This window comes from Brassica napus, chromosome C8, assembly GCF_020379485.1.
Source record: "Brassica napus cultivar Da-Ae chromosome C8, Da-Ae, whole genome shotgun sequence".
NCBI lineage: Eukaryota > Viridiplantae > Streptophyta > Magnoliopsida > Brassicales > Brassicaceae > Brassica > Brassica napus.
In genome coordinates this window covers 44,651,571-44,665,365 of record NC_063451.1, presented here as the reverse complement: position 1 = coordinate 44,665,365, position 13,795 = coordinate 44,651,571, and the positions used below count along the sequence as shown (strand labels likewise).

The 13,795-nt window shown below is 35.3% G+C and overlaps 1 protein-coding gene across 1 annotated transcript; it reads right to left on the bottom strand.

Moving 5' to 3' along the window:
- Positions 1 to 4,997: 4,997 nt before the first annotated feature.
- Positions 4,998 to 5,966, bottom strand: LOC106453940. The gene has a single exon (XM_048767018.1). The coding sequence runs from the start codon at positions 5,964 to 5,966 to the stop codon at positions 4,998 to 5,000; it is 969 nt and encodes a 322-aa protein (XP_048622975.1).
- Positions 5,967 to 13,795: the final 7,829 nt, after the last annotated feature.

The following is a 13,795-nucleotide window of genomic DNA, read 5'->3' as shown; positions in this document are numbered from 1 at the left end:
GTGTTAAAACAATTTAAATAATCTAGCGACCATTCTTTGAACGTTCCAAGAATAAAGATAAGAGGAAATAATGCATTATCATTATTCATTACATTCTTTCTGAAAGCACCATGCAGAAACAAAAGTAAAAGCTGAGATTTGTTTCAATAATCTAAACTATTAAAATTGAAGTACAAATAAATCTTAACCCTAAGTTTTCTAAATAATTACTATCTAATGCCATTGACCTTATAAATAGCAATTTCTATAAAAATTATTACGAAATTGCCTAATATTTAGCTATCTAATAAATTTAGAAGATATGCAATCCTTCATTTAATTTAAATCAAAATCAAAAATTCAATTTTGCAATCCATAAAAAACTATAAAATAGATTAAATTATCAGATTAATTTATTGGTTTATTGAAAATTAAATTAATCAAAATCGTTTAAATTTTTAGAATAATAAAAATAACTCAATTATATTTAATTAATTAGTCTCTTCTAATTTAATTAGTACAATAGTGTATGTATTTAATTTTAAATGTTTACAAAAGCAAATATTCGTGCGTCCGCACGGGTGAAGATCTAGTATTATTATCTTAAAAAACAAGTTGACCGATTTCCTTTTCCAACATAGTGTTTTCTCTATATACAAACTATTACAAAGTGAGACTAGAAATTAAAACACTATAATAGCATCTTCGCGAACAGTTTTTGTTACAAGAACTACAGCAAATTCTGATTTAAATATCCATATTTATTTTTGGTTAGAACAAATAGAATTAATATGTCTATAAACAAGTTAGATGAAAATGTTAGCTTTTGGCTTTGCCGCTTTGAGCCCAATGTGTTGTGAATGAAGAGGAGAATTTGTGTGTATTATTAGGTCGACCAACTGGTCTTTATATACATATGGTAATGACAGTCTAAGTACTGGATCAACATGAGATCGTACTTATCCTTAACTAGATAATGACTAGCAATACGTAAGATAAACACCAACTATAATGTAGATAAACACAAGAGTAGATAGGCGCCAGTATGATCCTGCGGATGGGCTTGGTCCGTCTTGCTACACGGGCTGATGAATGGGTCGATCACTAAATGGTTTATAACACTCCCCCTTGATCGACACATCCGGTCAAGGTTCATTCATGCTTTGGATGTTGCCTCATTAAAACCTCTCTTGACAAACCCAAAACCCAATGTGGTAAAAGGGAAAAACAAGACAGGAAAAAGAGTACAACACATGAACTCCCCCTGATGAATGCATCACCGAAGATCCTTCAGTCGACGCATGCCTATCTTCCATATGAGCTTCTTGAACGTTGAGGTTGGTAGTGACTTGGTGAAGAGGTCGGCTGAATTCTCACTCGAACGGACTTGTAATACTTGGACCTCTCCTGCCTTCTGAAGCTCGTGTGTAAAGAAGAACTTAGGAAGAATATGTTTCGTCCTATCTCCTTTAATGTATCCATCCTTAAGCTGTGCGATGCATGCTGTGTTATCCTCGTATAGGATGGTCGGTGGATCCTTTCCTTTGATCATACCACAAGTGGTACGAATATGCTGTGTCATGGATCTCATCCATACACTCTCACGGCTGGCTTCATGCATGGCTAATATTTCTGCGTGGTTAGAGGATGTGGCTGCCATGGTCTGCTTCATGGACCGCCAGGATATAGCTGTCCCACCGTGTGTAAAAACATAACCAGTCTGAGATCTAGCATAATGTGGATCAGAGAGATAACCTGCATCAGCAAAACCAACTAAATCTTCCTTAGATTTGTTAGTAAACATAAGACCCAAGTCTTTCGTTCCTTGTAGGTAACGAAGTATATGTTTAATCCCGTTCCAGTGCCTTTGGGTCGGACAGGAGCTGAACCTAGAAAGTAAGTTCACAGCAAAGCTGATGTCTGGTCGTGTGTGGCCAGCTAAATACATCAGAGCTCCTATGGCACTGAGATAAGGCACTTCGGGACCAAGGACTTCCTCATTTTTCTTCTTCGGACCAAATGGGTCAGTGTCCGGACCAAGACTTCTCACGACCATGGGGCTAGTCAATGGGTGAGACTGGTCCATATTAAATCTTTTGAGTACTTTTTCTGTATATGCCTTTTGATGCACAAGAATTCCATCTTTCATATACTCAAGTTGCAATCCCAAACAAAACTTTGTTTTTCCAAGATCTTTCATCTCGAATTCTTTCTTGAGATATTCAACAGTTTGGGAAATTTCTCCAGAGGTTCCTAGGATATTTAAATCATCTACATATACTGCAATGATTACAAAACCCTTATTGAACTTCTTTATGAATATGCATGGGCAGATCTGGTCGTTTTTGTATCCTTCTTTCAGGAGATATTCGGACAGTCTATTGTACCACATTCGACCTGATTGCTTTAATCCATAAAGAGACTTGTTCAATCTGATACAATGTTGTTCTCGAGAACTCTCTTTGTTTTTCAATTCAATACCATCTGGAATTTTCATGTATATCTCATTATCCAGTGGACCATATAAGTAGGCAGTTACAACATCCATTAACCGCATATCAAGACCTTCTCTTACAGCCAGACTTATTAGAAATCTTAAGGTCGTAGCATCCACCACAGGGGAATAAGTTTCCTCATAATCTATTCCTGGTCTTTGTGAGAATCCTTGTGCAACAAGTCGTGCTTTATATCTCACAACTTCTCCTTTCTCATTTCTTTTTCTCACAAAAACCCATTTGTATCCCACTGGTTTTATGTTGTGAGGTGTCCGGATGATCTGTCCAAACACTCCTCTCTTTTTCAGTGATTCTAACTCCACATTAATGGCTTCTTTCCATTTCAACCAATCTGGTCGTTGCATACATTCTAGTATAGATGTGGGTTCTAGATCCTTATTATCCATCAATTCGACTGCTACATTATAAGCAAATATATCACTCATGTCGACATGTTTTCTGTTCCATTTCCTTCCAGACATGACATAATTTATTGAGATCTCATTATTGTCAGGAACTTCATTACCTTGATTCTTAGCGTCCCAAGTATCTTTTGGTGGTACATGAGTTTCCTTTTCCATGTCTAGAGTTTCCACTTTGTCGGATTTCTTTGCACTCTTTCTTTTCCGAACTTCTTTGTCTTTGGAACCTACTGGTCTACCACGTTTCAATTGTGGTTTAGACGTAGTAGCAGCCTGATTATGTCCATCACGGACATCAAGTCTTATTGGTGCATTTGCAGCTGGTATGTATGACTTGGTTACTCTATTTGGGTCAGCAAAGGAATCTGGCAATCTGTTAGCTAGCTCTTGAAGATGTATAATCTTCCGGACTTCTAGATCACAATCTCTAGTCCGAGGATCCTGCCATGTTAAGGATGTTTGATTCCATTTTATATCTGTACCAGCTTACCATAATCTCCCCCTAATGCTGGATACTGGGATTCATCAAAATGACAATCCGCGAACCTGGCCTTAAACAAATCACCTGTTGTTGGCTCTAGGTACTTAATAATAGAAGGGGAATCGTATCCAACATATACTCCCATCCTCCTCTGAGGTCCCATCTTTGTTCTCTGTGGTGGTGCTATAGGCACTTGGACGGCACATCCAAAAACTCTTAGATGGGATATATCTGGCTCATGACCCGTTAGTAGTTGGGATGGCGAGTATTTGTGCTCACTAGATGGCCTGATGCGAATTAGCTCAGCTGCATGTAGTACTGCATGTCCCCAAGCTGATACTGGGAGTTTGGTATTCATTAAGAGTGGCCGGGCAATCAGCTGGATCCGTTTTATAAAGGATTCAGCCAGGCCATTCTGAGTATGGACATGTGCTACAGAATGCTCCACACTTACCCCCATGGACATACAATAGTCATTAAAAGCTTGGGAAGTGAATTCACTTGCATTGTCTAGACGTATAGTCTTTAATGGAAAATCTGGAAAATGTGCTCTCAGTCTTATTATCTGAGCCAGCAATCTTGCAAGTGCTAGATTACGAGTTGATAGGAGACAAACATGTGACCATCTTGTGGATGCATCAATCAGGACCATAAAATATCTAAATGTCCCACAGGGTGGGTGTATTGGTCCACAAATATCAACTTGTATTCTTTCTAGGAAATTTGTCACTTCCTTATTCACTTTGGTACGTGATGGCTTAGTAATTAGTTTCCCTTGTGAGCATGCTTCACATGTGATATTCTTAGGGATAACTCTTTTTGTTTTCAAACTGTGACCATTTGAATTTGATATGAGTTTTCGCATCATGTTCGAACCGGGGTGTCCCAGCCGATTGTGCCAAAGAGTGAACTCTTCTTTGAATTCTTTATTCAAGACGGCATTAGCCTCAACAAGACTGGTCTGGGCATAATAAAGACCAGTCCCACACGCAGGTATAGTCTCAAAGACTTTCTTATTGCCTTGGGTGATTTTATAAATCTGTAGGAATTCTTTACTTCCTTCACCCATTGTTTCGATGTGGAAACCATTCAGTCTTATGTCTTTAAAGCTCAATAGACTTCTGTTTGAGCTAGGTGAGTACAAAGCATCTTCAATCTCAAGATGTGTACCTTTTGGCAATAAGATATTGGCGTGGCCATAGCCTTCAATTAAGCTAGTCGTGCCAGCTATAGTGGTGATGTTAGCTACCTTATGTGTGAGATGTATGAAAAATCGTTTGTCTCTCAAAATGGTGTGGCTGGTGCCACTGTCCACCACGATTGTATCCATTCCACTTTTCATTCTTCAAAAACAATAATCATAAAGTTAATGAACAATAATAAAATTTTCAGAGATGGTATCTTTAATGATCTAATTCTTAGGCATATGAGAAAAAAAAAATTTATTCATTCATAAGGATAAAGTTAAATCCAAAGCCAAACACTGATAAACAATCTTAAAGAACACCAAATCCAGGGGAAAACAATAAAAAAACGATATGGAATTTTAATTCCTTATTTCAGTATGTCTGAAGTTTCAAACTCCATGTGATCAACTTTGTCTGACTCGTGCTGGTGATCCTAGACGTCTTCCAAGTCATCATCATCATCACCATCATATCCCGGGTCTCGAACCATGTTAGCTTCCGGGTTTCTTTTTAAGCTCTCCATGTAAAGCTCACACAAATGCTTAGGAGTTCGGCAATTCTTTGCCCAATGATTACCCATACCACATCTGTGGCATCGATCAGCTTTGATCTGTGGTTTAAAAGACACACTACGGCCTCGGCCACGACCACGGCTAAAGCCGGGTGTGGTACCGCGACCACGTCCTCGCCCGTGTGCTTTAAAAGAACCACGACCTCGTCCTTGACTTCTTCCACGGTTTGGACCGGGATGGTCATTGTGTTGGACAAGGTTACTCTCTTTCTTTGGCTCTATAGCCAGCTTAGAGATGTCGGGTAATGGAGCTGTACCAGGAGGTCTCATCTCACTGTTTTTCAATAACAGTTCGTTGTTAGCTTCAGCCAACAAGAGACATTCTATCAACTCAGTATATGTGGCGAAATTCCTCTCTCTGTACTGCTGTTGCAATACCATGTTGGTTTGAGGAAACGTGGAGAGAGTTTTATTAAGCATCTCTTCCTCGGTTACTTTTTCACCACATAACCTTAACAAGGACACAATTCTGAACAGGACTGAGTTGTACTCGTCTACTGATTTGTAGTCCAAGAACCTTATGTGTTTCCAATCATATTGAGCCTTTGGAAGCAACACCGTTTTCTGGTGGTCATATCTTCGCTGTAAAGCGATCCAAAGGTCATATGGATTTTCCATGGTCATGTACTGAGTTTTCAAGTTCTCTTGGAGATGGTGGCGTATCATGTAGATAGCTCTATACTTGTCTTTGTCACTGGAATTGTTGTCTTTGGTGATTGTGTCACCAAGATCTTTTGATCGCAGCATGATCTTTGCATCAAGCGCCCATTCCAGGTAGTTGTCACCATTGCTTTTCAAAGCACTGAAATCAAGATTCGCAATCTTTGACATCTGAAAAATATTTGTAGTTTATCCCCATTAGTAAGAAAATAATCGGATCATTCACATACTCTTTCAGTCGGATACAAGCAATGCAAGTAAATAACAATATTTTTTTTTCAATGATCCAAACGATTTCATGTATATGCAGGAAGGTAAAGTTAAACCTATACATCTAGGATAAAGTTAAATCCATTGCATGAAATCTGATCAGTTTTATCAATTTTCGACATGAAAGTAAACTAATCAGTATGAATGATCTATCCTAATCAGATGATTTCATGTGATATGCAGGAAGGTAAAGTTAAACCTATACAAAATCGAGATAAAGTTAAATCCATGCATGAAATCAGATTAGTATACATTTTCAAAAAAAATGCAATCATTTCTTACTTTTATTTGTTTTCGTTATTTATCAGATTAAATATAATGATTTGATAATGCTAGTATATCAGTAATAATCCAAAATTTATTTATTTTCAGATAAATACTAGCAATTCCTATTCCTAGTAGGATTAGGAAAAAATATTTTTCTTTTTTTATTTTTGATTTTTTTTATTTTTTATTTTATATAAAGATAGGAAAATATAAGGTTTTTTAAAAAAATAGGAAAATCGAATTAAAATATATAATTTATTGTTTTCAGTCGGATTTATCAAAAATCGGATTTATCTTTAAAATTTCAGATTTATCTATAAGAAAAATCGGATTTATCTTAAAAATATTAAAAAAAAATTCTTTCAAATTTGAGACAGGTTCTAGTCGATTTCAACATATCAGAGAAAGACTTTAAAAACATTCAAGAACAAGTTTCTAATGCAAGCAAACAATCAGATTAAGTTGATGCAACAGTCGGATATGTAAAAAAAATTGGTGTAATTGTCATCCTAAAAGGTTCTAGCAATTAACTCACATCAGGAAGATTAAAAAAAATCAAACAAGCTTAAACAGAGTGAAACAAGACGAGATTTAAGCTTTGAAAATAGATAAGGGTTTTAGATTTTATTCTGCAAAGACATACGGCTAGATGTAGCTGTATGTATGCGGCTGAGGGTTTAAATCCTTTATGGTTTTGTTTTGAGTTTTCTGAAGATACCTAAACCTTTTGTGATGAGTTGAACGGTCTGTGAGGAGAGAGAGCTGCTGCTGGTTGCTGACAGAGAGAAAAAGAAGGCGACTGGAAGAGCTTTAGGAGTCGCCAAAAAATAGCAAGAGATCGTTTGGTTTCTGATTTATGGGTGGTGGATTTTTGGAAGGGTTTAGAGACAAGGTCGTGCTGATAACGTGTTGTGAATGAAGAGGGGAACTTGTGTGTATTATTAGGTCGACCAACTGGTCTTTATATACATATGGTAATGACAGTCTAAGTACATGATCGACATGAGATCGTACTTATCCTTAACTAGATAATGACTAGCAATACGTAAGATAAACACCAACTATAATGTAGATAAACACAAGAGTAGATAAGCGCCAGTATGATCCTGCGGATGGGCTTGACCCGTCTTGCTACACGGGCTGATGAATGGGTCCATCACAGTTTATAACAATGTTAGTTTTATAATTACTTTCAGCTGCAGTAACAGTAATTATGACCTAGGATCGATTGCTAATTTGTGATTGGAAACATTACATATTGATCTTGAAACCCTACATCTTTCATTGTTTTTTATTCTTTTTTTCTCATCCACCTGCCAAACAAAAAAGTGTTTTGATAATTTTTGACCCACTTTCCGCTATTCTTAATTCCTAAGTCCAGTGGAAACTATTAGGATTTAGGATGAACTTAACAAACGATAATTTGTCAAAAAGTATATTATAAATATTTAGGAACATTTTAATATTTCTATACGTAGAATTATCTAACGTTTATATCATTATTTATCATAAGCACAAATCTTCTATAAAGCGGATTTATTTGAAAAATAGTTATCAGCTATTTCATAAATCATAATGTACATCTGGATAGAGCTAAACTAAACCCAACTTAGAATATGTTTTTATTCCGTTTTCTTTTCCGTTTCTAAGCCTTATAAAGCGTGTTGTCTCATTTTCTGACTTGCACCAGGGCCGTGAGCACAAGCTGGTCAAGCATGTGGTTGGGGCCAATGTATTTATAAATATTTTAAAGGGCTAATTTGACAATAATGATTGTTAATTCAGTGGTTTAGTATGCTTATTCAGTGGTCAAAAGTCAGGCAGGGCCCTGCTTCCATGTCCGATTATTTCTAAGCACATACCACATTTAACATTTTATTGGAATTATTTCAAGTAATAATTCGCATATTCGTTTGTTTCTTGACGTCGACTCATTCCTCTTAAAATAACCAAAAAACTTTTGGACGCAGATTACTGGAAAGCTACACAAACAATTAATTAATATATGAAAAAAAATACTACTTTTCAAGTCCAAAATCTAATCGTAACGAGGTTTGCTTCCGCGAATGAACGATATAGTAAATATATTCATCAATTGTATCATCAAGTTGTATTTTAAGATCATGTACACTACGTAATCAACCGGCTCATCTAATTTTCTTATATCTTCGTTAATTCTCAACTTTTATCTGATAATTGGATTTTAGTTAGAAAATGCAAGATATATATGTGGTGGACTGGTGGGTCGTCACAAGTCATTACCGGTCGTGGATGTTGCCTGTTGGCACTCTATGCTAGTGACACATTCTTGCGTCCGACTCTTGACATTTCAAAGGACTGATCATATGTAACAGTGATAATGCCACCAAACAAGTTATAAACAAATAGTATGCAAGTTATTTTATTTACCAAACCATAGAAACTTTCCAGGTTGGCTCCTTTCACTCGATATTATTTATTCCTTTGTTCAAACTTCAAAGCATAAAAAAAAACTTCAAAGCATATAGAGGTGAAAAACAATAATTAAATACAGAAAAAAAAATTCAAAAAAAAAAATTAAATAAAGAGTGCTAGAGATATTGAAATATGCTCCCAAGAGATGCTCGTGATGTTTCCCTGTCCAACTCGGACTAGCGACCAAGTTGAAATCACAAGATGTATACATTATATATATATGTTGCATGATTGAATGGCAAACTGTCTTTAATGTTTTCTCGTCTTTGGTTTGGGAATCGCTTGCAGTTTCTAGTTTTTTTCTTCTGTTTTTCTTTGATTTCTATATCTATTTAATGTATTAGTCACTTTCCAGGAGGACTTAGCGTTTGCTTCCCCTATTAAGATTAGGGTTTCCTACTCTCATCATGAGCGGGGTATAATTTTATTGTATTACATATGTACATCAGAATTCATTAGAAGTTAACGTTTGTTTGTATTTTATCACTTCTATCTTTCTTTTTTCTCAACTTATGATTTATAGTAGCCTTTTTTCAAAAAAAAAAGGGGGGGGGGGGGGGGGGGGGGGGGGGGGGTATGATTTATAGCTTATGATTTATATAAGAAAAACATCCAGTTTAACAATTACTGCTTTTAATAATGTTTTTTTATAAAGGGCATTGCTTTTAATAATGATTGCTGTTTTTATGACGTTACACCAAGAATTTGAAACAGTTGAATATAGCATATATTTTTCATGTCTAAGAAATAATATTTTTAATGAATTAAAATATATTAGATCTTTTCACCGCGCGGTTTGTACTTTTAAAATTTATTAAATTATCTTCTTATTATTATATAATTTTTTTGCTTGAGCTTGTATTTTTGTTTTATATAAATACTAATTAGATGTACTTTTAATAAGTTTGAACTAAACAATTCTTTTATTTTTTATTTGCTTCTTCTAACAAATTTAAAAGATAAAGTTTTACACTATATACCACATCTATTTTGATATTATAAAATAGGTATAATAAAATCAAATTGATTTTGATAATTAACACACTAAAGAGGAGTAATATAGTTTTTTGTTATTTGTTTTTTCTGTCGTTGCTTCTCCTGACTTTATAAATTGGATGATATAATTTTTTTTTGTATTTTTTCTATTTCATTTGAAAATTCATATAACTTCATATAAATTGATTTTTTTTTTAAATATTGTATATGGTTAATTCATGTAAGTATTTATATATTTTGGGATTTGTGTTTATGACCAACTTGGTATCTTAAAATCTTCTAGATATTCTAATTTTTCAATGATCTGTATGCAACTATAACATCTTTCATGGACTCAAGCACACAAAGAAATATTTTTACTATACCATTGTTCACATTTTTAAAATCAGAAACTATTATCATTTGATAGTTTTTGGTTTACCTCTTCACTGATCACATTGTTATTAAATATTATTCAGGTTTACTCTGCGTTGAGCATTTTGTATAAGTTTAGATATTTAGTGATTAGTATTCCTAACTATCATATTTTTTGGAAAATTTCATTTAGTTATAATTATTTGTTACGAAATGAATAATAAACTTGAAACTGTAACTTGTACTTTTGTTCTCATAATATTTTCATTAGTGAGGTTTTAGCAAATTTAAATTGTTTTTTGAAAAGATATATTTGAATTTTACATAAAACTAAGAGAAACTTTGTAGGATAACCCTTTTAATTTTATTTTCACAAAATAGCTTCTAAAAAAGAATGTGACTAAAAAAAATTTTATTGAAGAGTAAATATATATGTATAACCTTAAAGTTATCTAACCCCGGACTTTGGCTTTAGATTTAAGGGGTGGGGAAAACAAAATTTAAAAATAGAAAAAAATTAAAAATAGTTTCAAAAACAATTTTCGAATTTCAAAAGGAAAATTAGGAAAACAATTAATACTTTTTTTGAATTAAAAAATATTTAATCAAAGATTATAAGAAAATATATTTATTATATATATATATATATATATATATATATATACATATATATATATATCAAGGAGTAGAAGTGTCTTATGTTTCTCGTTGAAAACTCTTTTTGTAAGAAAAACTTACAAACATATATTTGGGAGAATCGCCCTAAAACTAATCAATTTATTTTTTTTGTTACACTAATAGAAAAAGGGTAAAACAAATCAACTTTGCAAGCCTAAGTTCACATTGTTGTTAAGCCGAACATAACAACGAAGTGCATAAACAATTATTTCTAAATTTATTAATAGAGGAATGAATGCATACTCGCAAATGGTTAAACATGTATATTTCTTCTATTTTTAATAGGTAGTATTATTAATGAATAACATAACTAATAATTCTATTCAGTTCAAAATTTTATTTTTCTGTTAGATATGAGTTTGAGTTAAGATTTTTGGTAGTGCAGGTTGCACTATTGATAGGAAGCTAATGACTTTGAAGATGATGTGAACCAGCAAGAAGAACATGTGTTAGTAAGGAACTAATGTTTGTATGATTTGTGCGGATGCTAAACTTCAAGATTAATATCGCTGGATTGTGATCCAAGTATATTGTCCTGTTTTTTTTTTCATTCAATCCTCGATAACCAAAGAAAAGCACTACAAGAAAACAACATGGATACTGAGGGAAAAAATCGTCGGAATTTCGTCGGAATAACGTTATTCCGACGAAATTCCGACGAAACAAGTTCTCGGAAAAAATTCCTCGGAATTTCTTCTTTCCTCGGAAATCCCTCGGAATTTTCCGACGGAATTCTGAGGAAACACATTTCCGAGGAAATTCCGAGGAGCACTAGTTTGTCGGAAATCTCCTCGGAATATACCGAGGAAGAACTTCGTCGGGATATTTCCTCGGAAGTACATCGATCGATGCGTTTTTGGACATATATTCATCGATCGATCCGTTTATAAAAAAACGTTCGGAATATACCGAGGAACATCTTCCTCGGAATATTCCGAGAAACATGTCCCTCGGTATATTCCGAGGAAAGGTGTCCCTCGGTATATTCCGAGGAAGATGTCCCTCGGTATATTCCGAACGTTTTTATATAAACGGATCAATCGATGGATATATGTCCAAAAATTTTTGAAATTTAAATTCGAATATATAAAATTAAAATTAAAATTGAAATCATATTAATTAATATTCAAAGCTTCACAAATAAAAATAAAACATTCCGAGTTTTTGGAAAAAAAAAAACTACGGATCTGGCACGTCCGGGAACACCTCGTTCGGGTACATCCTCTGCATCATCTCCATCATTTGTTGGTTCAGCCTCCTCTGTGCCTAATAGCCCGCCTGTTGAGCCGTCATCTGGGTCTCCAACAAAGATATGCGATCATCCTTGTCCTTCAAGTGAGCCGTAAGTACTTCTGGATCAACAAAGGGCGGTGGTGCAGAAGAAGGAGGAACCGACCGGGTGTGACGACCCAAACCGACCAAATGTCCCTTCTTCTTTGGAACCGACTGAATAGAAAATAGCCAAATTTACAAATTTAAACCAAGAAATAAATGAATTGAACTTTAAAAAAAGAACTTACGGATTCAACGATTTCGTTGATTCGAAACCGGGACAAGTTGGTCGAAGCCGTCGAAGCGTCATCCTCGGTTTGAAGCTGAGACACTTCGTCTACCACCTGAGTTTGGACCAGGTCGACCACGTCCCTCACAAGACCGTCATCAAATCACTTATTGTCCACATTAGTACTGCCCGCATTTGAAAGTTTTCTTTACACGAAACATCGTATGTTTCCGCACCTTGAGCCCATAGTTGTTGCAACTCATATATTAGTGGCTGAAGAAACACATTAAGTGATCTCTTAGGATGCTCTGGTCCGGGAACGAGAATCGAGAGAAACAAAAACTCTCATCGCAAGCACAAGTTTGGGGGTAGGTTGTATGGTGTAAGAATGACGGGCCATAGAGAATACTGTCTTCCACTCTTGCCAAACGGACTGAAACCATCAGTACATAATCCAAGGTAGACATTTCTTCTCTCATACGCAAAGTCGGAATACTTTGATTGGAAATGCTTCCACGCTTTTGCATCTGAAGGATGTCTGATCTCACCATCTGTTGAGTGCTCTGCATGCCATCTCATTGGTTGCGCTGTGCGTTCAGACATATACAACCTCTGCAACCTTTCCGTCAAAGGCAAATACCACATCCTTTTATATGGCACTGGAACTCTTCCACTCGTATCTTTATAACGAGGCTTCCCACAAAATTTGCATGTAACCCGCTGTTCATCCGCCCTCCAATAAATCATGCAGTTGTCGCTGCATACATCTATTACCTGATACGATAAACCAAGACCAGCTACGAGTTTCTGAACCTCGTAGTATGAACCAGGAGCTACATTATCCTCGGGTAGAATACCTTTTACAAAATCAGCAATCGCATCCACACAGTCTTCAGCCAAATTATAATCTGTTTTAATGCCCATCAATCTTGTAGCAGATGATAAAGCTGAATGACCATCTCTGCAACCTTCGTACAATGGTTGCTTTCCAGCATCCAACATATCATAAAATCTCCTAGCTTGTGCATTGGGTAAATCTTCCCCTCTAAAATGATCATTTACCATCTGCTCAGTACCTACACCATAATCTACATCCGTTCTAATTGGTTCTTCTAATCTAACCGCTGGCTGAGGTTCGCTAGTACTACCATGTTCATAATCAGTTTCCCCATGATGATAGTCCAAACATCCCACTCTTTAATAACCTTTCTATTTTTACAATTAGAGCAAGGACATCTTAACATACCTGTTTTTGCTTCCGATTGTCGGTGAACTAACCCCATGAATTCGGTTATACCTCGTTGGTATTCTTCCGTAAGCAATCTCGTGTTCGGATCCAAATGAGGTCGATCGATCCAAGAACGAAAATAATTTGAAGAAGACATATTTTTTATGAATCAAATTCGTGTGTAAATAGAGTAAGAGGGAGGATGAAGATATGGAGTGAATGAAGAGGAAGAGGAGTGCTTGTATTTATAGG

Excerpts from the sequence above, each read along its gene's own strand:
- LOC106453940 (XM_048767018.1), bottom strand. The coding sequence starts at position 5,966 with ATGTCAAAGATTGCGAATCTTGATTTCAGTGCTTTGAAAAGCAATGGT.